The sequence below is a fragment of the Pinus tabuliformis genome, chromosome 8 (genome assembly GCF_031772625.1).
Source record: "Pinus tabuliformis cultivar Carrire ecotype Pingquan chromosome 8, CPIR1, whole genome shotgun sequence".
NCBI lineage: Eukaryota > Viridiplantae > Streptophyta > Pinopsida > Pinales > Pinaceae > Pinus > Pinus tabuliformis.
Genome location: NC_142294.1, coordinates 1,398,664,520 through 1,398,689,217, shown reverse-complemented (window position 1 = coordinate 1,398,689,217; position 24,698 = coordinate 1,398,664,520). Strand labels below are relative to the sequence as shown.

Below are 24,698 nucleotides of genomic sequence, written 5' to 3'. Positions count from 1 at the left end.
ACTTATGATTTAGAAGAGTCGAGACGTCACATGGGTGGGGGCGCCTACTTACATACAATAATTAATATATTAAATTAATACACTTACAGATAATATATTATAATGCATGGTTATCAGTATTTTACATTAATTATTTTATAATTGCAATAGGTGTAATTATTATCATTAATTATTATTAGGTAAAATAAGTTGTATCTTTATAATTACACGTGTTATTGTTAAGGTGTGAACACGGTGTATTTAAGGTGTAAATTGTTATTACCCCTATCCTTGGGTAAATAATTATAGCTACATCTACACCTATTTCACCTATTATCTACAAGTGTTTGACATTAACAATTTTACCGGTATGGCATAAGTTACACACTAAAGTTATAACCTAGGGAGACCCACATCCGTATCAGGCAGCAGCACAAATCCCCCTTCTTATACAGTGCCAGGGCCACTTGTTATATAGTGCCAGGGAAGTGTCGGAATATTCAAATGAATTCAATGAGGCCACATGCACCTTAAATATATGAATAATAGGAAAGTGCCGGAGGAAATGGAATAGGGCATTATTAGTATTATTTGTGGGAGATGAGGCATCCTTCTATGGATCAAGTGGGTTTCCATCCCCAGCTCACTAAAACTCACCCAATCCATACTTTTTCAGGGGGCAAACTTAACAATATTGTAATAGCAGGTTATAAAGTTTACTTTTAATATATTCCAGAACTGATACATTAAAGTTTCCCAGGGCTGTGAACTACTCTTTATGTTTCGAAATACACAGTATCAACTATTGTTCCCATTCTAAATGTTTCTGATTACACGGCACCACATTCCTCTGGAAAAAAGGCACCACATTTCATGTACCAAACTACATGGCACTGCCATTGCGTGACTCCTGGGCAGATTCCAACAGATTGGGATCTGAATTCATATCCGATGCTGATCTACAGATCCAGCCCTCAAGCCTGACAGATCCAGACCTTCAGTTTATTTGACAACAAGCTGAAGCTAGCTTCACTATGTGCCTCTCAAGGGTTGTCATACTAGGCAATTTTAAACAAACAAAAAAGAAAAGACCTACTAGAATCACTAAGAAAAAGGTCAATAAATCCCGGACATTGGCATATTTTGATGGGGCATCCCAAAATGACCCACAGGTGAGTGATGCAGGGCGTATTATTCACCTGAGAGAATCTCTTTAAAATTCAAAGCAAGATTAGGAAGAGGCACAAATAATTACGCTGAGCTCATGGAGTTGAAGCTTTTGCTTCATCTTGTGGTTGAAAGAGGAATACAAAAGATTCAGATATTTAGGGACTCTCTTGTGGTTCTAAAGTGGACGAAAGGTTCAAGAACATGCAATAATGCTTTCTTAAGACCTGATTAGAGTAGATCTGCAGATTTATTCTTCAGGATATTATTCGTCAAGCATATTAAGAATGTAATTTCGTTTTTATCAATTAAATGAAATCATGATTTTTTCTATGAAAAAAAAAATATTGACCAGATCTATTTTGTGAACATTTTAGTAGCAAGATATCAAACACAAGTGGGAAGACCTTTCCTGAATCCTGACACAAACTCTACAAGTTTTAAAGTTGTTTTTCCTACACATTTAGCATTTTTGGAAGAGTTGATTTTGTGTCTCAGAGACTGAAATCTTTGGCACATAAAATTATCTTTGAAGTCCTAAGGAACGGACAAATTGTAGCAAACTAAATTTTCATCAGTTTCTCTTCTAAAAACAAGACGCAGACTACTTACCACCCTCCGAAGAATTGGCTCCAAAGATGAGCAAAGCCTCTGCAAACTGTCCACCTTTAGAGCTTCCACTATCACACTGCCACAGATATTCCATATGAGATACACAAAGGCACAACCCAGAGAGACTTTGAAGTTTGAACTCACAATTTATAACTTTTAAAAACAATTCAAGAACAAAATCTACAAATCATCTGTCAACAAGCAATCCAAATGTTATAGTCATCAACATTGAATCCATTTCCATTGCACATGCATAGAGTTCAACACTTCAAACTATGTCATAAGACGAGAAAAAAAATTTACTGGACAAGAAACGTGAAAACAAACTTTAGAGAGGGAGATCTTCGTGATTGATCATAGATAGATAGTAGGTAAAAACAATTGTGATCATAGTCCTTTAACAGGAAATGATCATCCCAACAAATCATATTTCTGACCACAACAATAATTCAGCAGATATAACATCTCTCACCAAATCCCTGTTTTATGATTTTATGCCTGTAAGCTATGCCATTGCTTGTTTGACACAAAAAGCAATGCCTGGCATGACTAACTAAAATGCCATAAACTTTCAAAGTTGGAATCTCACATGTAGGTCAAAATCATTTATTTGTTTCAAACTTCCATGTGATCCCTACCGTATAAAGTCATTCACTGTTGTTACTGTCAAAATGACCTACAATTTCTTCTAGATGCCCTTTTTGTAGTTTGTGTCCAAATATTTCCAAAACTCTACAGTCTCAGAAACTACACTGAAAGATGCTGGGGGCAATGAGAAGACTTTAACAAACCCAAAAAAACAATAATCCTTTGGTAGCAAAAACATTCATAAATAGCCTAAGCCCTTCAGCACTTACCAATACAAGAAAATCATAACTTAGCGAAGCAATTTAATATTGAACCAGCCTAGACCCATCTTAACTCCAGATCTACCAAGCGCTGAGACGGATCAAATCTCTTTTTACTTTAAAAGAGGTTTGCATCTCAGGAGGTTTAATCCGGAGATAAGATGGATCTAGGATTGTTTAATTTCCCCCTTTAAGTAGGCTCTATTCCACATGAATACCATGTGTGAATACCATGAAGTTATTCTTATTTTAATGTTTTTTATTATTTTTATTTTATTTTGAACGAGTAAAAATGTTTTACATTATTAATTTTATTTTTATTTTTACTTTAATTTTTATGTAATTTGACTGAGTCAAAATGTTTGTAGGACAGGACATTACAACATCTCTTCCATATTGAACTGGAGAGTGCCTCTCAGCGCAAAAAATTAGAAAACCAACCCAAGCATTCTTAAACTAGTAAGAATAACTCCAAATAGCATCCATGGTTTTCAGAAACAACAATAAAAGAAAGAAAGAAAGAACAAAAACAAACAAACAAAAAAACAACAACAACAACAACTTTTTGGTACGAACTGTTACACCTGAAGATCACCACAGATTTGTAGCAGAAATTTATTTACACGAAAAGAAAAAAAAAAACATATATATATATATATATATATATCTAAGGACTTTCAAGCCATTTTTAGTTATTTCTCGAGAAATTGACTAAATGCCTCAAAACACATGAGAAGAGTATAAGAAATAACCAGAAAGACCTTAAAATGTTAGAAATATTTAAAAGGAAGCAACTAAAATCAGATACACAACACTTTATTAGATTAATTTCCAAATGACCTGGACATTTTGAGCCAAAAAGGTAAACCAAAACAATATATTCCAGAATCATATTTCTGAAGGATTTGCATTCCATTTGCATCTAATACAAGTAATAGCAATGGTCAACCAACTTTCAAGGATGCTCGATGAGGGAAACACATATGGGGCATGTGTGGAAGCACCCCCCAAAGTCTTGAGAAATTTCATAGGGGGGTATTGGGGTCCTTGACACAGGGGACCCCACCCAAAATGCTAAAAAAAATTAAAATTAAAATATATGAACATAAATCATTGAAAACTTATACATAACAATGCAACAATAACCTACATCATTACATGTAACATAATAAATCACAATGATATATGTGGTGGTGTAATAACATAATAATCATGATTCAAAAATCATCTACACAACAATGTGCCAATAACATCCATCATTACATGTAACATAATAAATGACTTCCTCATGTATCTAAAGATACCCCCAATCTAATGTACAGGTAATTAAGGAATTACTCTAGGACGATAGAGAATCTGCGGTTAAGTTTTCGCGAGGGTTTTGGACGAGGGTCTGGACACTGCATGACACTGCAGACTTCCCATAGACCTGGTTTCGTTTTAATCCTTGAAGGCATCTAGCCGCTCATTTAGCACATCTACGGTTCTGCCTTACCATATCAGCTGGCAACCTGTTGGGGGTTCAAGGGTTTATCTGTTGTTTATGTTTTTACCTTACTATTATATTACCGTCGCCCGACTGTCACCCCTGTCATTATCCCAGGCCGTCTGTTACCATATTTGCAATCTTTGTTACCAGCATTTTCGAGGTTTCCTCCTTTTCTAGGTGCAGTTGTCAACATGGATGACCTCAATGTCGTTGATTATTCAAAAGATCCATTGGAAGCAGTCTCCATCTGGCAGTCCACGTACTTCACATCTGTAGGTATGTATAGCTCTGGCTTCTCCATAAATTTTTCAACATTTTCTTATGCGGAACCGTCCCATCCTCACGTTGTTATTCTCCCGGTTGAGCCGCCCACATGGCCGTCACTCTCAACACCTCCGTCTTCCCCGGCTACCCTTGGTTTCGTTTCAGACTGTTTAAACCCTAACCCTGGTTTGGACCTCCCTGTTTCTGAGGTACCGCCCAGACAGGTTGACCCACAGGCTACGCCCACCGGTTATTTTCCCTCAATTGCCAACTTACCTCACCCGACCACCTACGCTCCACCCTCAAGCAGTTTCACCTCCGTTCTGCCGCTCACTAGTTCCATACCTTTCGCCGCAGGGAACCCTAACCCCTCCTCGTCAAACCCTAACCCTACCCATGTATCCTCGGGCCCTGATTCGAAACAAGTACCGTTTCAGTCTCATTATCAGGGGTCAAAAAAGAAATACAGGTGCCACAAGTCCAAGGCGAACGATATTATTCTCAGGCTGGACAAAGACATACAGTGGGGAGAAACAATGGACTTTGCTAGCAGGGTTCTGGTAGGGCGCATCAGAGGCCGGAATTACACAGTTGCTGAAGACATGGGCATCTGAGGTTTGGGGACACCATCTGGTGGACATCCCATTTGTACAGACTTTCGTGCGGGGATGGTTTGCACTGAGATTTGCTCGAGCCGACCACACAAACTGGGTTTTGTCCTCCTATTGGCATTTTGAACATGCCCCTGTACTTTTGAAACACTGGACGCCTCTTTTCGATCTGGAGACTGAGCAAATTGGCATTGGACCGGTATGGATTTGGCTCCCGGGTCTTCCCCTACAATATTGGTCTGAGGATATTTTCAAGCGGATTGGAAACGCTATCAGCACCTATATGGAATTTGACAAATCCTACCAAACCACGGGTATGATGGCATATGCCAGGATTCTCATCAATTTGGATACTCGAGGCCTACAGGAGCACATTACTATTCAGTGGAGGAATACCTCCCCAAAAAAAATGATTGACTATGAGGGCATACCATATCGATGCCGGAGATTCCACAAGGTTGGGCATTTATTCAAGGACTGTCCTCTCAATCACAAGAACAAGAGTACAGCACAGGACATGGAAACGGAGCAGACCAGAGACATTCCTAATCAACCTGAAAAGGAAGTCAATTTGGCGAAGAACAACAGGACCACAGAGGACATTCGAGGGGCATCTAACGAAGCAGACATTGACAAGGGAACCAAAGCTACAAACCCTCCATCCTCTCCTCCACCAACGAGCACCAGTCCGGCCAAGGAGGACATCACTCCACCAGGTATGTCATCTACATCCTCCTCTCTCTTTACTCCTCCATCTAGTATTACTGCTACTATTGCATCCCATTTTAACTATATTGCATCCCCTCCCCTCATATCTCCATCTTTATCCTCCACTTCCCCTCTGGAGCAATCATCTTTAGGTATCCAGGGACGGGCTCCCCTCACCTCCCTTCATTGCACTCTTCCCCTCCCACCCCCTATCATTGCCCCCTTTCATCCATCTCTTTCTTCTTCCTCCCTCCCCACTATACCCCTCCCCTCTCCCTCAATATCCCCCAGATACTCTCTACGATCCAGATCAAGGGATAGAAGTTGTGATGCGATTGGATTGGATATGGAAGTTGCCCTTGCCTCACATAAACCCTCCAGGGGGAGCCCATCTCACCTCACTAGAGCCAAGCACACGGCGGAAGAGGAGGTCGCCCTCGGGCGACAACAAACTATTGATAGGGCCCTTAGAGCAAGGAATGGCCCTCTCCCACACCCTCCATGAAGATTCTTTCTTTCAATTGTAGAGGGATTGCTAGCCCTCCCAAAAAACTAGCACTCAAGGGGCTCCTTACCTCAAATCTGGTGGATATCATATTTTTACAAGAAACCCTTCGTTCAATCAAAGCCCTTATTACCATTCTTAATTCATGGATGCCGAATTGGACTTTCCATGCCCTGGATGCGACTGGGAGATCAAGGGGCATTGCTATTGGTCTTTGTAACAAATTTGTAGTTCTCAGAAATATTTGGGGAGGTAGGGGATATATTGGTGCGAACATATATGCCTCCTCTTTGGAAACAAAAGTCCGTATTATGAATGCATATGGACCTTGTTTGGGTAGGGCAAATTTCTGGAGAAGATTACTAGACTCAGATTTTCTGCAGGTTGACAACATCATACTTGGTGGGGATTTAAGTTTCTCTTTGGGGTTTAGTGAATCTTGGGGTCACCTTGCTCAAGTTGATGGTTTATCTGATATGATCTCAACCTTGCTGGAGGAACATCAATGGGTGGACATCCCATATGCCAAGATATAGCATACATGGACAAATAATTGAAGTGGAGATTATAGTTTGGCTAGGAGGCTGGATCGATATCTCATTAAAGAAGCATTTTTAAATACCCATCCTCGTATCAGACAATGGGTTGGAACCGGAGGTATATCTGATCATCGCCCTATATATATGCAGCTGGAAGACATAAATCAAAGAACAAAAGGCCCATTTAAATTCAATGCCTCTTGGCTAAAGGACTCTTCATACATTCAGATGGTAGGTACTTCTGGCAATCCAATCCTATACCGAAACACGAGGACCACACTGAAGGATTCATCCACAAACTGAAAGAACTGAAAGGGATCTCTAAAGCTTGGGCACATCAAAAGCGGAAGAATGATGACAACACCCTACAAGAAGCAGAGCTGGCCATTGCCACACATGAAGACTCCTCGAATGGCACTTTCATATCACAAGAAAGCAAAGAACACTACACTTCCCTCATCATGAAGCGATCCCAAATACTGAAGGAAAGAGAGGAGAGCTGGAGACTCAGGAGCAGGGCTATCTAGCTCACTGAAGGTGATGATAATACCAAGTTCTACCATAAATTTGCCAATGGTAGGAAAGCCATAAACACCATTTAAGACTTCAAAATGATCAGGGACAATCAGTTACAACACAAAGGGATCTGGCTAGTCTAGCCACTGCGCACTTTAAAAGCATATACAAGGCCCCTAGGGCTGCAAATATTATGGAAATCATGTGTATTGACAAACACTTTCCTAGATTCGTGGAACGGGAGGATGTTGAGGACCTGACGAAGGAAGTATTGAAGGAAGAGCTTGAGGCAACAATCAAATGGTTCAAGAAAGACAAGAGCCCCGGCCCAGATGGTTGGACAATTGAATTCTATATTGCTTGCTTTGAAATCTTGGGGGATGACTTGCTCAAAATTGTGGAGGATTGCAGAAGTAGGGGTAGAATATCATCTACCATCAAATCCACCTTTATAGCCCTTATCCCAAAATCCGACCATCCTACCTCCTTCAATGATTTCCGACCCATATCACTCTGCAACTGTCTTTATAAGATCATTGCCAAGATCATCGCAAAGCGCCTTAAGCCTATTCTATCTAACCATATTTCCTTTGAACAATTCGCATTCCTACAACATAGGCAGATTCATGAGGCCATTGCCACGGCCCAAGAACTCCTCCATTCGGTGCAGATGAGGAAACTAAAAGGCATGGTATTGAAAGTGGACCTATCCAAGGCATTTGACAGAACAAATTGGCTCTATATTAGATTGTTACTAACTCATCTTGGTTTTCCTTATTCATATATTAAATGATAATGTGCTGCATCATGGATGTTTCTTATAGTGTATTACTGAATGGGGAGGCCACACCATTTTTCATTTTGAAGAGAGGACTCAGGCAAGCATGCCCACTCTCCCCACTACTTTTCCTGCTAATCATGGAAGGATTAAGTAGAGCTATCATATCAGCACGAAGCAGGGGTCACTTGGCTGGTATCAAGATCACTGAGAACTGTATTCTTACCCACCTCTTATTCGTTGATGACGTTCTCATTTTCTTAAATGGTAGTATTGGGGATACTACAGTCCTACAAACATTTTCAATCTTTTTCAGCAGGCAACGCGGATGATTATTAATGACAGTAAGTTTACGCTTACAGCCTTTGGATGCACACAGCATGAGATCGTGTTTTCTACACAGCGCTTCCCCTTCACATTACAAGAATTGGAGGACATACTGAAATATTTGGGCTTCAGGCTCAAGCCATATGGATACAAGATAGTTGACTGGACCTGGATCATTGCTAAAGTGGAGAAGCGTCTACATGTTTGGTATCACAAATATCTCTCTCGTGCGGGAAGATTAGTTCTCATAAAGGCTATGATAGAAGCCACACCTGTATTTTGGATCACTCTTACCTGGATCCCAAGAGGTATATTGAACAGACTACAAAATTTATGCTGCAGATTTCTATGGAAAGGCAACCAACCGGGCAGATTATTTGCTTGGGTCAAATGGGACACGATTGCCAAGCCCAAGAAATGGGGCGGTTGGGGAATTAAACGACTAGACTTATTCTCCAAAGCTCTGGCGGCAAAGCTCAGCTGGCAACTTATTGCTACAAATAGTCTCTAGACCCGGGTGGCACACGCAAAATACATCTAGCCTGTGGATTTGATGGACTGGTTCAGACAACAGCACAGGGTGAACAACAACATATCCAACATCTGGAAGGCCGTAATCAATATTATTCCTCTCATCCGAGAAGGTATAACATGGAGAATCAAGGAAGGGAATGCAGTCCGTATAGGCATGGACCCATGGATTGGTTGTGGCAATGCGCACAGGTTGCCAACAGAGTTGTTACAATACTTACATAACAGGGATACCACTCATATCAAGAATATTGGAGACACCAACAACTCTACCATACTTCAACACGCCTAGAAAATAGCTCAAGATTTGGACATTCCTATATAATGGCATCAAGATTGGTATGACTACATGAAAGCCCTTACCCAGGCACATATTCAGCTAACTGCAGGGCCGGACGAGATTGTCTGGGCATTTGTTGAGCACGGCACTTACTCTCCCAAGGATGGATATCTAAGATTGATGGAACCTTTCAAACCCCTGGATATCAACCCTACATGGAAAACACTCTGGAAGCTCAAAGCTGCTCCTCAAGCCCGTCTACTTATGTGGAATATTTTGTTTGACAAGATTCCCACGGGTCTCAATTTGATGAAAAGATCTTTCCATGGTCCTTTCTAGTGTCAACTCTGCCGTAATGATGAGGAGAGTACTGAACATCTCTTCCTAAACTGCCCCATCACCAAGGAACAATGGAACTTCATCATAGCTCACTATCCATGCTTAAAAAATTGGCAAGGATGCCTGGAGTTTATGGTGTGAAAACCACAATGGCAAAACCAGAAATATGCCTCTTCTTATATGCTAGTCACTGTGGATTACAAGAAATCAATGTATTTTTAACTTCAAGATACCTCACTGGCCTGCTATCATGATCAGAACTATTGCAGATTTTGATCTCCTCCCCTCCCCAAATTATCAAGCCTGAAAACATTGACAAGTCTATACTGTGGGCATATTTTGATGGTTCTGCTCAGGAGGCGGGTTGTGGTGGGGGAGCCATACTTTATCTGAATGAAACACATTGTATCAAAATACAAATGAGATTAGGGAGGGGAACAAACAATTATGCTGAATTATGCACTGCAAAACATCTCATTCATTTTGCATTAGAAAAGCATTGCAGACATCTACAACTCTTTGGGGATTCCAAAATTGTTTGCAATTGGTTAAATAGAGCATCTCACTGCAATGCATATTCATTGAGGGATATATTGGATGAGGCTCACAAATTGATTTCTACTTTTGACTCATTTACCTATCATCACATTTACAGGGAGCGAAACTCGGGGGCAGATTTCCTGTCCAAAGAGGCAGCGCTTAGACAGAGCGATGACTGGCAGATACAAGAAGAGATAGATGGGACATTCCACCAGCAATATCACAGACCTTTCGTGGAGCTCCGAGAAAATGGGCTATAAGCCCTTTATTTTTGCATAACTCTTGTATATATTATGTTATTTATATTTTACTGCACTTGATTAACTATACAGTACATATGGTACCAAATTTGATATTTAAATTCTCTCTCTGAGAAGAGACAGAATCAAAATTTTGATTTAGTTGAACAGGCACAGGAAACAGATGAACTATTTATCATGACTCCCTGCGTGGAGATACATATCTGAACTCTTTTTTGTTTCTTTTGAACTCGATAGGCAAATTGCCTCCATCTGCATATGCTCTAGCATCTACAAAATGTAATTTCTTATATATTAATAGAAATTACGACTTTTTTTCAAGGGATTAACAAAAAAAGAAAAAAAAAAAAAAAACAATCATAATGATACATGTAGTGATGCAATCACATAATAATCATAATTCACAAATCATCTACCACCGTTGTGATTTTCAATACAATTGGAAAATTCAGAGGATATAGAACTGATCTAATAACATGTCAAATGACAAACAAGCATTACAGATCAGGGCAATGCCCCAGTGATCTCTGCTTCAGCCACTTCACTACGGAAAAAGGACCAACAATGGGAATGTAGGTATTTGAGAAAATTCATTTGCATTCTCCAGAACACTCCATGGCATAGCAACCAACCCCAGTTGTGCCTCATTAGGTCACTCTTCATCTACCTGTGCATTACATTTACATTCATTTTATTTTTTATTTTGATTGTCTATTTTTAGACTTCGGTGAAAAGGAAGCATCTCATTTTTTTAGGGGAGCATTCCCTACTGGATCTCCCTGAACAGAAGGCATCGGGAGCACATGTACCACTGAGTACTATAAGAACAGGAAAAAGTAGCAGTCATCCAAGAAACCTACAAATGCTGCAGTGACAAATGAAAGCCTGCTGAGCTGTTTGCTGACGGGATTTGCTACATAGTGGTTGCAAGTTCAATCCACATGGAGCTGGTCTGTCTAAGTACAGCTTCCACGTGGTAACTGTATGCACAGCTGAAGGCAAACAGGATAAAGATATACACATTATGCAGAACCAACATAAAGGAGGACCACATCTAGATTCTAGACAAAAGAACTTCATCTGCGCAAAATGAAAATATCTGCCCCAATGCCAACAGCAGACTGCAGATGCAACACTCCTCATGCATAAAGTATACGCACGCAACACAATACTGTCAATGAATAATTATGGTTGGTTTTGGAAAATCCAGCTTGCACAAATTATAATTTAGAAACGCTGATGATGATAAAGTCTAGACTGTATTCAAATACAGAACCTTGGGCAGGCATGACATATACTGCAATAGCAGTTACAACTAAACTATGGGTGGGCAGTCGACACCATAGAAAAACAATAAAAACCCCAAAAAAACAACTTCTAGTTCTTTTTGGTTTATAGGAAACTCCTTGTACAAATTAGAATTTAGAAACATTGTAGAGGCTGGGCTGTATTCGTGTGCTCAACCTAGGTCAGGTAGGCCATTTTGCTCCAATTCTAGTTACAAATAACCCACGAGTGGACACCATGGAAAAATGATAGAGACCCGAAGCAAACAACTTCTAGCACGTAGGACGGAACATGTTGTACACCAAATCCTACTTGGAGAAGAGAAAGGGGTCAACGTGCAGAATTCAAGATTGATGATCAGGTGTCGAAAAAATGAATCAAGTTTAAACACAGTAATTGGTTCAGAACATCCAAACCATTGACAACATACGACCAAATCCCGAAGCAGAAACCCTGAAGGCAAATGATATAGGTCACAATGGTGTTGCGAAGTTAATATTTATATGTTGCTTGGCATCACATTAGAGAATAACAACCAAGGTGTCCACGAGATTTGAACCTACATCTCTTCATACAAAGCGCATCCTCTACCTACTCTTCATCCATATTGCCAATAGACAATAGAGGCTAGTAACCACAATGTTTTTTGCAAATTGAACTCGAGGGGACTGTGACCAGCTACAAGCTATCGCCCAAATCAAACATTCAAATGAAACAAAACTACATACCCAACATCAATGGTCACTTAAGACCCTGTCACCCAGGATCTCAATCCCCAGCAAGTTCCACTTTCCGGAAAACATAGCATCTTAGTAATTTTATGCTAAGCTACTTACCACGACTTCTGTCATGTAAAACAAGACAGAGTCACCTGAACAAGCAATGAAACCCTAGTAGAATCAGACTTAAAATCCTCCCTAAAGCAGACTATGTCTAACTATTACTCATACCATATCCTCTTGCTGCAAAATTATTCAGAACTAACCAACCATTATTGAGATTGGATTTACTAGATATAACCAACTGAGCACTTTAATGCAAAAATACTGACGCTTCACACACCACACGGTCCTGTACGGTTGCAAGTACAGTCCAGGCACAACTCTCAAGCCACAAATACAGATTCAATTAAAGCTGAGCGAAAATATAGTAGATATCTTGCTTTTACGTAAGTGGGAAAGTCAGAAACCTCGCAAGCTGAGGAACCTTCTGGCGTTTTTCCTCCGGCGGGTCTTCCCTCTCCAGCGGCCGCTTCTCTCTTGTCATCACCACTGGCCGTTGCATTTACCGAAAATTTAAACCCCGGCTCTTCGAACCCCCAGATCTATAAATCACAAACCCTCTGATCGCAAAGGCCGGTCGCGAGGACCAAAGAGAGCTAGAAAGCTTTACTGTGACAGGCCCGCGGCCCTTATTACAGGCGTTCAGCGAACCTGGCAGTCTGTGATACCGCAGCTGAGAAAATGGGACCTGGAAGTAGAGCCGCTATGATAAAAGACCCAAATTTTGACCAAAAAATAACGTCATGAGATTCAGCGTAAAGAGAGGTTTTATGTCATTTGCCCGAAGCTTCCATGGCCGCCATGGCCGGCTGTCCGACTGTATCTGGAGCTCAGAATTCTGAACGAGGGTCCCTCCCAGTTCTCAAATCGTTTGGTCCGAACTCCGCCTCTTTCCGGCGCCCGCCTTCACTGCCTTCCTTAAACGGGATCGCCTCGGATCGCCACGAATCTGACCCGAGCTCATCCGCTATTGGCAGCGAGAATTCCTGGCCGTCGATGGTCGCCAAACTTGCATGATCTTTAGAGCTGCGGGGATAGAGAGCGTTGCGGTGTTGCAGATGCAAATGCGGATTTATGGTAAGATACTGATGACGTGTCACATCTGACGGTGCAGACTCTAGAACATGTGGTCTGCGGGTTGTCCATACGGAGGCTGCTACCCAATAGAAAGATGACACGTATTTCCCGTTGTTTTCGGGTCTCCATTAAACGCGTTTGCGGACATAAGCGAATAATGGTTGGACTCTAGATTTGGGGATGTAATGAGTTAAGGTAAGTTTTTACCATGTGATGTTTGTTAGTTAAATTATGGTTTAAATTTAATTAAAATATTTACTTAATAGAAGCGGTTTGATGAGATGGGTGGGAAGCATGATTCTAATTAAGAAAATTATATCATCAGAATTTTTGTCAACGTGTTTTTAATTATCTAATGTAGTTTAGCGTAAATTTAATAAAATAATAAATATTTTATTAAAAAAATTAATCTATTTTCTACCATAAAAATAAATATATTTTAGAAAAAATAAACAATTAAAAAAATTATTACCTATAATAAGAATTTAAGATTATAATTTGATTTAATTTTATAACTTAAATAGTAATCAGAGCAAAAATTAGTATTGCTCAATTAAGAACTAACTTCTATTAATGATTCGTATTGCTCAATTAAGAACTAACTCGCATCAATTTCTTGCAAAACTAGTGGGTGGAAAAGACCTAAAAAAGATTGGGTAGAATTGGTGTGTACTTTTTGCACTTTTGGGGCGGTGGAATCGAAAAAACATTTCATTTTGGAATGTGATGCTTTCTTTTAAGTGAGGGGATTGTTAGAAGGTTGCGTCAGCTCATCATTAATTTGAATAATAAAATGACTGAATTGCAAAAAGCAAAAAAAAGGGATGACGGTTGTCCCATAGACTATTTCTGGTCTAGTACTTATTGGCATTTAATATGTTATATAATATTTTATTTTCTCAATACTTACTCAATTTTGATATATTATACTTTTTTTTTTGCAATGCTTATTTACCGACTTTTAATGCATTATGGTTTACTATACTTACATTGTGTCTTGTCGGATAACTAAACATAAAGTAAAAGGAAAACATAACTCCATAAAATTTAATTAAGAAACTTGATAAAGATTTTTTTTTAGGAATAATCTTTAAAATTTAATTAAGAAACTTGATAAAGATTTTTTTTAGGAGTAATCTTTTGAGATTTTTGGGATAATCTTTTAAGCTGAAGAAGGGAAAAAAAAAAGCTAGTCTAAGTGAGCTAAAGGTTGGTTATTTCCTCTTAAATTAAGAGTTTAAGGGCATTGTCTACGGAAAATTTGTCCATGGCCAAAAGTGGTTGAAATCTGGCCAAAAAATCTAGTAATAGAAGTGTTTGAATTGTGTTTTTTTATGGTGGAAATGGATTCAGCACCATCAAAAACCCTTAGGGTACCCAAAATCTTGAAGTTCGACAATTGTAACTTGGATTTACAAAAAAATTGTACCAAATTTTCTCAAAATCTTACCAGAATTTCTATAATTTTCCGAGCAAATTTTAAACTTGGTTAAATTACAAAAAGGTATAATAACACTATACACATGTGAAAAATTTATAATCCTTCTCTTAAACTAGATTGTTTTCCTTTTTCGCATGTATCAATTTTTAAATGTAGCTTAGGTGCCTAATTTAAGAGTTTACCTATATTACTAATGGTTCATGATGCAAGAAGGTGATTATATGGCAATGACAACGGCTAGTGTAAAAATTTGGAAGGATGCATTATATGGCTAGTTGAATCAAGTGGTTTAGAGAGAGATTTTAATAAGGCAAATGGTTAAAATATCCCTAAACCAATGTGAAGAAAAACACTAAAAAAAACACTAAAGTATCAATGTAATATAACATTTCAAAATTATTAACTTATCATTTTACTTTTTATTTCAAAAATAAATATTATAAGTAATATAAATACAAATACTAAAAAACCTATCACCATCAAATGGAAAGTGCCAAGAACATTCATGTCAAAGTGCTTGGAAAAACTATTACCTTTTAAATAAATATATCATGAAGGTTATAAGAAAGTTAGAAAAAACATTCCCACACATGGTGCATTTTCTTAAAGAAAGTTTTTAAGACCTAATAACAGTGTTAACTAAAATAAATCAACTTAAATGAAGTAAAATTTTAAACTTAGTTGTGATAAATTTCCAAGTTTCACTTTTTTTTATGTAAGAACTTAAATCGCATGGAAATTTAATATTTTAAACTTAGTTGTCATAAATTTCCAAGTTTCACTTTTTTTTTATGTAAGAACTTAAATCGCATGGAAATTTAATATTTTAAACTTAGTTGTGATAAATTTCCAAGTTTCACTTTTTTTATGTAAGAACTTAAATCGCATGGAAATTTAATATTTTAAACTTTAAATATATAATTATGAAGTAAAATTTTAAACTTAGATGTGATAAATTTCCAAGTTTTACTTATTTTTTTCAGGTAAGAACTTAAATCGATAAAAATTTAATATTTTAAACTTTAAATATATAATTAGTAACCAAATAAGGGTAATTGTAAGGCTAATGTATAATTAGTAACCAAATAAGTGTACTATATAACAGCCGTTTAGTTTTTATAAAATTTAATTAAATTAAAAAATAATAAAGATGTATAAAAAAATTATCACAAAAATAAAACAATTAATAAAATATTGTATTATTGAAAGGCATCACTAAAATTTAAGAAATATGATTTATTAATATTATTTATATTAACATATTTACACTTATACATATATATGTTTTAATTTTTATTAATATAAATGTTTGTTATAATTAAAATACTTTTTTAATATGACAAGGGCTACATAGTAGCTAGTACCTGCGTTTGCTCAAATATAGTTTGATTAAACTAAAAAACAATACACGTATAGATTTCATAACAAAAACAAAACAACTAATTATACATTGTATTGTTGAATGCCATTACCAAAAATTAAGAAATGTTATTAACTAATATTGTTTATATTAACATATATACACTTTAAACATATATGTGTATATTTATTTTTATATATACTTATGTGTTTTAGTTTTTATTAATGTATATAATTTTCTATAATTAAATTTATTAAAATATGTTTTTAATATAATAATAATTCATATATGGAGAAAAAGTTTAAAAGTTATGAAAATGGAATAGTAGAAAAAAGAAAAAAATAAAAATAAAAAGGAAATAAATCTAAGAACGAAAAGTAGTAAATAAAAAGGAAATAAAATTAAGAACAAAAAATTAGTAACTAAAAAAAATAGAAGTTACTAAACAAACCATAATAAGACCTCAACCAATCACTTTACAAATAAATAGATTTAAATAATAATAATAATAATAAAATAAAAAATAAAAAATTGAATTCTCAATGTTAAACTATGGATAAATGGCATAAATTTTTTGTCAAAGACAAACTAATGCACAACCAAAACAAAACTAAATGCCTAATACCATGTCTGCCCCATCATAATAATGAGTCATCTCAAATTGGAAATATGGAGAAAAAACTAAAAATCATTAAAATTGAAATAATAATAAAAATATTAGAAAGTTAAATAAAAAGGAAATAAAAACAAAAACAAAAAATTAGTAACTAATGGAAATGGAAGTTACTAAAAATTTCATAATAAAACCTCAATGAATCACTTTACAAATAAATAAATTTAAATAATAATAATAAATAACAAAAATTGAATTCTCAATGTTTTACTATGGATAGGCGATAGAAATTTTTGGTCAAAGACAAACTAATAGGCACTAAGATAGGGATTACATAATTATTTTTATAATATTTTCAATAATAACTAAATTGAAGATTTAATATCTTAAATTTTATATATACAATTGAAGACAAGACATAATAAATAATAAATAATCAATTTTATGATAATCTTAGATAAACAAATTGGAGAATATTTTTAACAATTAAATTATCACTTCTAATTTTGAACACACACACACACATATAGTTAGCTTGAGTGGGCCTAATGCTTAAGAACATGTGTTTCCTTCTAAGAGGTCACAGGTTCAAATCCAGAGGGGGTAGAGTATGTATGTCTTCGTAGACTTAGCAGTCAAATTTCTACGTGGAGGTGGGTCCCTTGTCCCACAAACAAGGGGGTCTCATACACCAATTTGGTGGCTCCATTGGTCGTGACCTTAAAATTGGATAATAATAATAATAATGATATATATTAAAATTTAAATCTTTATCAATCATAAACATATTATTATAAATAATTAGTTCTTTTTTTTTTTGTAAGTCGAAATTTTATTCATTCGTCAAAAAAGATGTACATCATGATTAACAAAAAAATAGATGGTCTCACCCCGGCCAGGTTTGTTGACCATCGTTTGCAGCGTATGACAAAAAACAAAAAGGAGACTAAGGACATCGTCCATAACCGAGAAGCCCAGAGGCACCAGAAGACAAGTAACACAAAGAGAGCACATGTAGTCATGTTAGTCATCTGATGTGATGGAAGTTGGGTTGTTCGTGTTGAGAATTCAATAGGGCAATGAATATATTAATTCTCTTAACTTGATAATTGTTTGTGTTGCCTTTTACTTATTAGTTGTGTTCATTATTATTCCAAAGTGCAATACATCGAACAACTACCAACACAGTAAGAACAATGACATAGTATATAGGCTGCAAGCCAAGCCAAAACCCCTCCTCTTGAGGGGAAAACCCATAAATCTCTTCTTATCTTTCAAATCTTTCAATTGATGAATACCATGACTTAGACTCAGACAAATACCCTCCAAGATAAAGTCTACCACGACCTCCTATTGCAATATCTTCAACCTCCTAGTATATCCGAAATTATGTTGCCCAACAACCGCTGCAACTGTTGATTCTTCTCTAGGAGAATTTGATCTCCCTCTGATAGCCTTTCTCTTGACTTCGCTTGCCTTGACTTGAGTCCTAGGGCTAGTAAGATGCCCTAAGAGACCTTCGTTTGCCTTCCCTTCTCTTCTGCTTCCAAAATCGAACCCAGAAGGTCTAGCGCAGAAACCCTAACTTCGATCTTCCCAGAAGAATAGATAAGGCCCAAAAACAATTTGGCTTCTACGACTCCCTCTTCTTCGCACTTCCTTCTTTGACTTCTTTTTCTTCTACTTCTTCACATAAGAGATGAGAGAGTGAGTGATCCAAATGGAGGACGAGTTCTCCTTATATATAGGTTTCCTCAAGGGTGTGTGTGGCTCTTCATGTAGGCCGACTTGATCTTGGAGGTATTTTGACACTTTCAAGAAAAAATATTTTTTTCTTTACAATTTACAATGTGCCCATAGGGTTTTCCATATATGATAATGACTCTTCTACCTAGGAAAAATCCTAGAAGCACTCAATGGGTGTTTTACCTATAAAACAAAAGAACTTGAGCATGAAATCCATGCTCAAATAATAATAATAATTTACTTTCTATTTTTATATTTACAAGAATACAATTCATACTTATGAAGACCGAAGCTAGTTACACATTTTTCAACAGTCTGGGGTTGTCCCAAGAGGAGGCGAAGGACAGAAGGAGCATTGGACATGCCCTTCGAAGTGAGCCATCCAGGACTCCATCTTCTCCACCTTCTCCGATAGCAAGTTTTGTCCACACCAGACCACCACCACTCATTCTCAAACCTAGCACTGGAAGTAGTGCATTATGTCCAAGGTGGCTACTAGTTCAACATACTCCTCTCTTTGAATCCGTTCAACCATTTCCAACCACTCTAGCAGGGATTGTATCAGCTCGCGACAATTCTCCAGACAACAATGTTGAATTACCCTCGCACCAAGTGCCAAATGCCTTACAGACCCACGTCTTCCCATGCCACCACATCGCATGTCACCACTCTGTTGTGGTTGCTGCGACCGCCCCACACACCGCGTCATTGAGTCGCCACCTCCACAACCACCTTGCACACCAGCCACCATCCGCTAGGGGCGCCCCGCTGTCTTACCACCCCAATGAGTCCCTTACGCCTCCACTTTTGGGTCTAAAGATTGTATTTGTGTTTCTGTGTCCCCGCATCCAGCCGAGCCAGGCTTTGCTATGGGGGAGGACCACCCTCGCCGCAAAGATGGGCACATACTGGCTAGACAAGCAACAACACTGTCGATATCAGAGTCAAGAATGCAAGAACCACCGACAGACTTCCAAACATGCATGACCCCTAACTGCCAGGCTCGCCTTGCCCAAGGCTAAAATCGCCAACCACCTAGGCAGGGATGAGAGCTAGCACTTTCCTCCTTGCAGCAGCAACACACACTTATCAGACTTTCGCCACCCCGTCAATCTTGCCACCCTAGGCTCCAGCACATAAAATCAGTGTAATTTTGAAAATTCATAAGAAGAAGGGCCGAGCAATACCCGACCCTGCCTGAAGCACTCCGAGGAGCGCCTCCCCAATCGCACCAGCAACAGGCAACTATGGCAACCTTCAAGGACCCAACTCCCTTCGCCCCATAACACAAAAAAACCACACACTGAGAAGCAGAGCGGCCCAATTATAGGCCCAACAGCCTACGAAGGAGTGCCATGCACAGAACCGCCACCACCCCTAGAAGCACCGCCAACTATATCGCCGCCGCCACCCCTAGAAGCACCGCCAACTATAACGCCTCCACCAAACTCCAAGAAACCAATAAACCATGACTTCCAATTTCTAAATGAACCAAAAATACAAACTAGTCGGCACCTCCGAAAGCCGCATTGTGTATGCGCAGAAAAACATGGGATACCACCCCTAGAACAGGAAGGATACTAACTTGCAGAGCCAAGAGTCTGGGAAGAAACTTCAGGGTTGCCACCATGCCCAGAAAATCGACTACGCCTCCTTCACCGACAAGTAGAATACCAATAGGTAATGTGAAACCATAAATGAATTCGCCATAACTCATGTGTCTTAGATCATTGCCTCCCGTGTTAGTCGAGGCGCTGAGGTATTTCACATGGACGCCATAACTCTCCCATGTACGCCAAGTGATTTGACAGGGCGAAGAGGTCAGCCCTCCACCCTTATGCCAATTGTTTACAAACATGAGCCACATGATACTTTGTGCGCCAGATTCCTTACTTCATCATAGATAAATAATTACATTTTGTTTTTATGTACCAATATAATTTTACATTTAAAAAATATATATATATATATATATATATATATATATGAAAAACTAATCATTTTAAGTATCACTTTTCTTTATTTAAATTTGAAGATCCTTCCAAGTTCCCATATCAACATTTGACTAACATTTAAGTAAAAAAAAATATATATATATATATATATATATACACCCATATCAGAATTTGATTAACATTTAAGTAAAATATAAATATATATATATATATATAACACACATTAATCGCAAATATCTCAAATTAAAATACATTTTTATTTTAAACAAAATTTTTTGGTAGAAATCACATAAGAAAATTTTTTGGCCAATACATTTAAACTAACCAGTGTAGTTCATCATTGATCCTCTTATGTAATTCCGAAAGACTTTATTTAATATATTTTTATTTTATTTAAAAGACCAAAATATTTCACAAAACATAACTCCACCCACATTAAACAAAGAAAATAGCTGGTGTGAAAAAGTCAAAACACTTCAAGGACGCCTATGTCACTATATTGCCAACCTTCCACATCAAATTGGATATTGTCCATCATTACCTTTGACCCTTCATATTGTATATGATCATCATTATAAATATATTTTTTCCCTCCAAATTGCTTGTGGGTACGGTGCCATTTAGATATGAATGTGAGCTGGGCAACCGAATATTTTATATCTTAAAGTGTAAAACGTTAACTATATTGGAATTTAGGAAAAAATTAAAAATGTGGAATGATTAAATTTAATGTCAAAGGAATCCGGGGCTAGTGAGGTTGGGAGAGTAATGTTTTTATTATTGATCTTATGTAATTTTTTTTATCGGTTAATAGAATATTGTGAACGACCCAAAAAAGAGTCAGTGAAAAATAAAAATAGATATTTTGATATTTAAGATTTAACAGTAATAATAATGCATTGCAATAAATTTATAATTTGAATGATTTTTTTATTTAGCATTGTAAAAAAATTTAATGTTTTTTATTCCTTTATAGTTTATAGGATTTATATATCTCTTTCCATCTATATAATGTTTTTTTATTAATTATATAATGTGGTAGTAAGGTAAGAGGTTTTAACAGTGTTGAATTACGGGTAAATATTGACTAAGTTTTTGAATTACGGGTAAACATTCACTAAGTTTTTTAATGTGTCAGGTCAAGAAAAGAAATATTTTAATCAATATGTTATAATACCAAGTAGGTACATACTTTGAGTGTTTTTAAATAGTTGTATCTTACAATTGTGCTTGAGCATAAAATAGTAATTTAGAGCTCTAACTCATTAAAAATCATTTGGGCCTTGAAGGGTGGAGTCTTGTACTTGTAGTAACAACTTTGATACTAGGTTATGTCTAGCTATAGGGTTGAGACGCTTGCATATATTTACAATCAACCATGGCCTTAAAGGTACCAAAGATGTGGGGAATCGTAGTTAACACAACATGGTCCAAGGAACATTAATAGAATTCAACATAAAGGTCTCTCAGTTTCTCATGTGCTACCAAATGGCTACAGTCATGAAGGGACATGCATCTATAATAATCAGTCTTGCTCATGGTCAGCCAAGGAATGATTGTGGTAAATCACATGGATATGATCATCTCCACCGCAACTAGTAGAATGTGATGTGGAAAGGGGAATCTAAATGGTTGCCAAAGGGATTGCTTAGTGTGTTAGCATGAGTGTATGGAAATAACATCAATACTATAGATGGCAAGAAGGTGAAGTGGGACCTCCATTTAGAGATTAACTCATCATTATTCAAAGTTTATCAACATTAAAAAGGGCAGCATGCCTCTTTATTCATATTAAAGACAAGATCTCAAAATGTAAGGATCCCTCAAGAAGTAATGATATCTACCACAACTCTCATAATAGAGTGAATAAGAAAAAATAAAGTAATCTTTTCATTTGGGCTTCCTATTACATAAAATTTTGTTGATCACAACGTACACAATATCGTTATCCATCCTTGCTTAGTAAGAACAAACCCCACACTATGTAGAACAGTATTCAAGACTATAAGAACATTGGACCACAAGATAAATCATAGTGATGATGGGATCTTTGTCAATCTAAACAGTAGCAATTACCCTTGAAAGTGAAAATTTACAGCATTATAACATATTCATTGTTTTTTCATTTATTTAGATTTTGGACTAGAACACTACAAAATTGCACATTATGTGAAAAACAAATGTGTGAATAAAGTTTACATTAGAGAATAAGGTGATGTAAAGTGTTTGCAAGAGCCTATAAAGTACTTCAACTTTTCTAATGGGGAATCACAAAGACATAGGTGGGTGGCACTTTCTATGAGTACACGAAAGGTGTTGTGTTTAATGTTGTTCACTTGAAGAGGGTGTGATGTGTGAAAATTCTATCATTGCAGCAACTGATTTACTTTTCCTACTTATTCCACAATAAGTTATTTATGAAATTACTTCAATAAACATTAAAATAAATATTGTTGATCACACCGTAATACAAAAACAAACATATGCACAAGCATCAACACATTGACACAGATATTTTGGACAACAGTCCCCGGAAAAACCCAATGTGGGAAAACCAGTGCAGCAAGAAAGGATTTTATTATTCAGCAATTCTTCAGTACAATAGGGTGCCAAACTGGCTTACCCATAAAGAGAAATAATTCTCCAGCACTTCTCCCAATCCCAGCGTCAACCCGGTTGACCTCTGCGTGACTCTCAGACCCTCTGCGGCCTTGGACTTCTCTACGTCACCCACGCAGGCCCAGCTAGTGACTGCACAGTCATTTGCTGCCTCTGCCTCTGCTTGAAAAGCCTTGCATCTGTCTCTCCTGCCTCAACATTGATCTCCAGTAGCTGATCCTATCTCTTCGCTCTGTACTTGCTGCCTCTTGACTGCTCACCAAACCATTGGTTCAATTTCTTAGCTAACCTCGCTCCAAAATTGAACTCACCGGTCTCCCTCAGTGTGCTCTCCAAGTGACCCTCAAGCCTCCTCTTATACTTTTCTCGTTGACAAATCAACGTCCGAGATTAAGTCCCTAATCAATGGCTAAGATTAGATCTTGCTTGATCCATGACTTTTGGACCATTCTCACACAATTTTATATAAAGCTGCATTAATATTTTAATTTCCCTAAGTTTAGACTTAGAGACTCCATTAAAAATATTAATTATTTTAATATCTCCCAAACTGTTTAGAATCTGCCCAAACCTTTTCTGGGTATTGGAGATATCATGTGCCTTAGCCTGTCCACCAAATTTCGTGGCTAGAGCACATCTGATGCTACACCAAATCAACATGATGGTATCCTTTAGACCCCATGTGTGCTTTGCACTTTGCCATGTAAATATTTTGTTAAAAAAAACATTGGGTAAAGTTGAACAGATGAAAGAGCCTAGTGGAAGGTGGAAAAGAAAACAAGTATTTGATATAGGTGTGCCTATGATTGGAGTTGTTTATGATCGTGACATCAATAAAGAATCAAGTTGAAAACCAGTTTGTTACTCAAGCAAATTGCATTTAAGTGTTCAGATTTTATAGTTTTATGCATCATTTTTCCAAAATGGATATATCATTTGAAAGTTTTTTTCTAAGATTATGTAAAAAAAATGGAAAGATGTGTTGCAAATGTTTTCATATAGTTTACTTAATATTGATACTTGTTTTTGTGAACAATATTTGTATCTCGATGTAACATTGAAAGCAAGGTAATAACAATGGAAGAAAACAATGTCACTCTCAATAAAAACGAGGATTATTCAGTTGCACCTAATAAATGTATAAATATCCCATCTCAAGATCCACTCATGTATGTTTATTGATACTTCAAAAAAGTTTTAGAATGCAATCAAATGATTCACACACATTCAACAATGTATATACCTAATAGGGAGGTCTTTGGACCCAAAATTGGCCACCTCTCGCACACAAGCCAATAATACTCTTATTTATAGCCATAGCAACAATTAGGAAATTGATAGTAACATTCATATCCAAATGATGTTGTTTTTCATTATACTATAATATACAAGATGGAAGATGGTTTTCCCAATCATCCAAGAGATCGACCTAGAATGCTTTTCTCCCTTCTTAGGTAAGAATTGATGCAGTGCATCATAGGCCTTGTAAAATGTAGTTGCTCTACAAAATTAGATACAAGAGAGT

General features: G+C 37.1%; 1 protein-coding gene across 1 annotated transcript in view; it reads right to left on the bottom strand.

Moving 5' to 3' along the window:
* Positions 1 to 13,393, bottom strand: part of LOC149240783 (calmodulin-binding protein 60 D-like) — a 69,368-nt gene extending 55,975 nt beyond the window's left edge. Inside the window, exons 1-2 of the mRNA XM_089373820.1 lie at positions 12,770 to 13,393; positions 1,759 to 1,834 (exon numbers count right to left, since the gene is read on the bottom strand). Coding sequence (XP_089229946.1) covers positions 1,759 to 1,834; positions 12,770 to 12,864 — 171 coding nt within the window. The 5' untranslated portion in view covers positions 12,865 to 13,393. The remainder of the gene's footprint in view (positions 1 to 1,758; positions 1,835 to 12,769) is intronic.
* Positions 13,394 to 24,698: the final 11,305 nt, after the last annotated feature.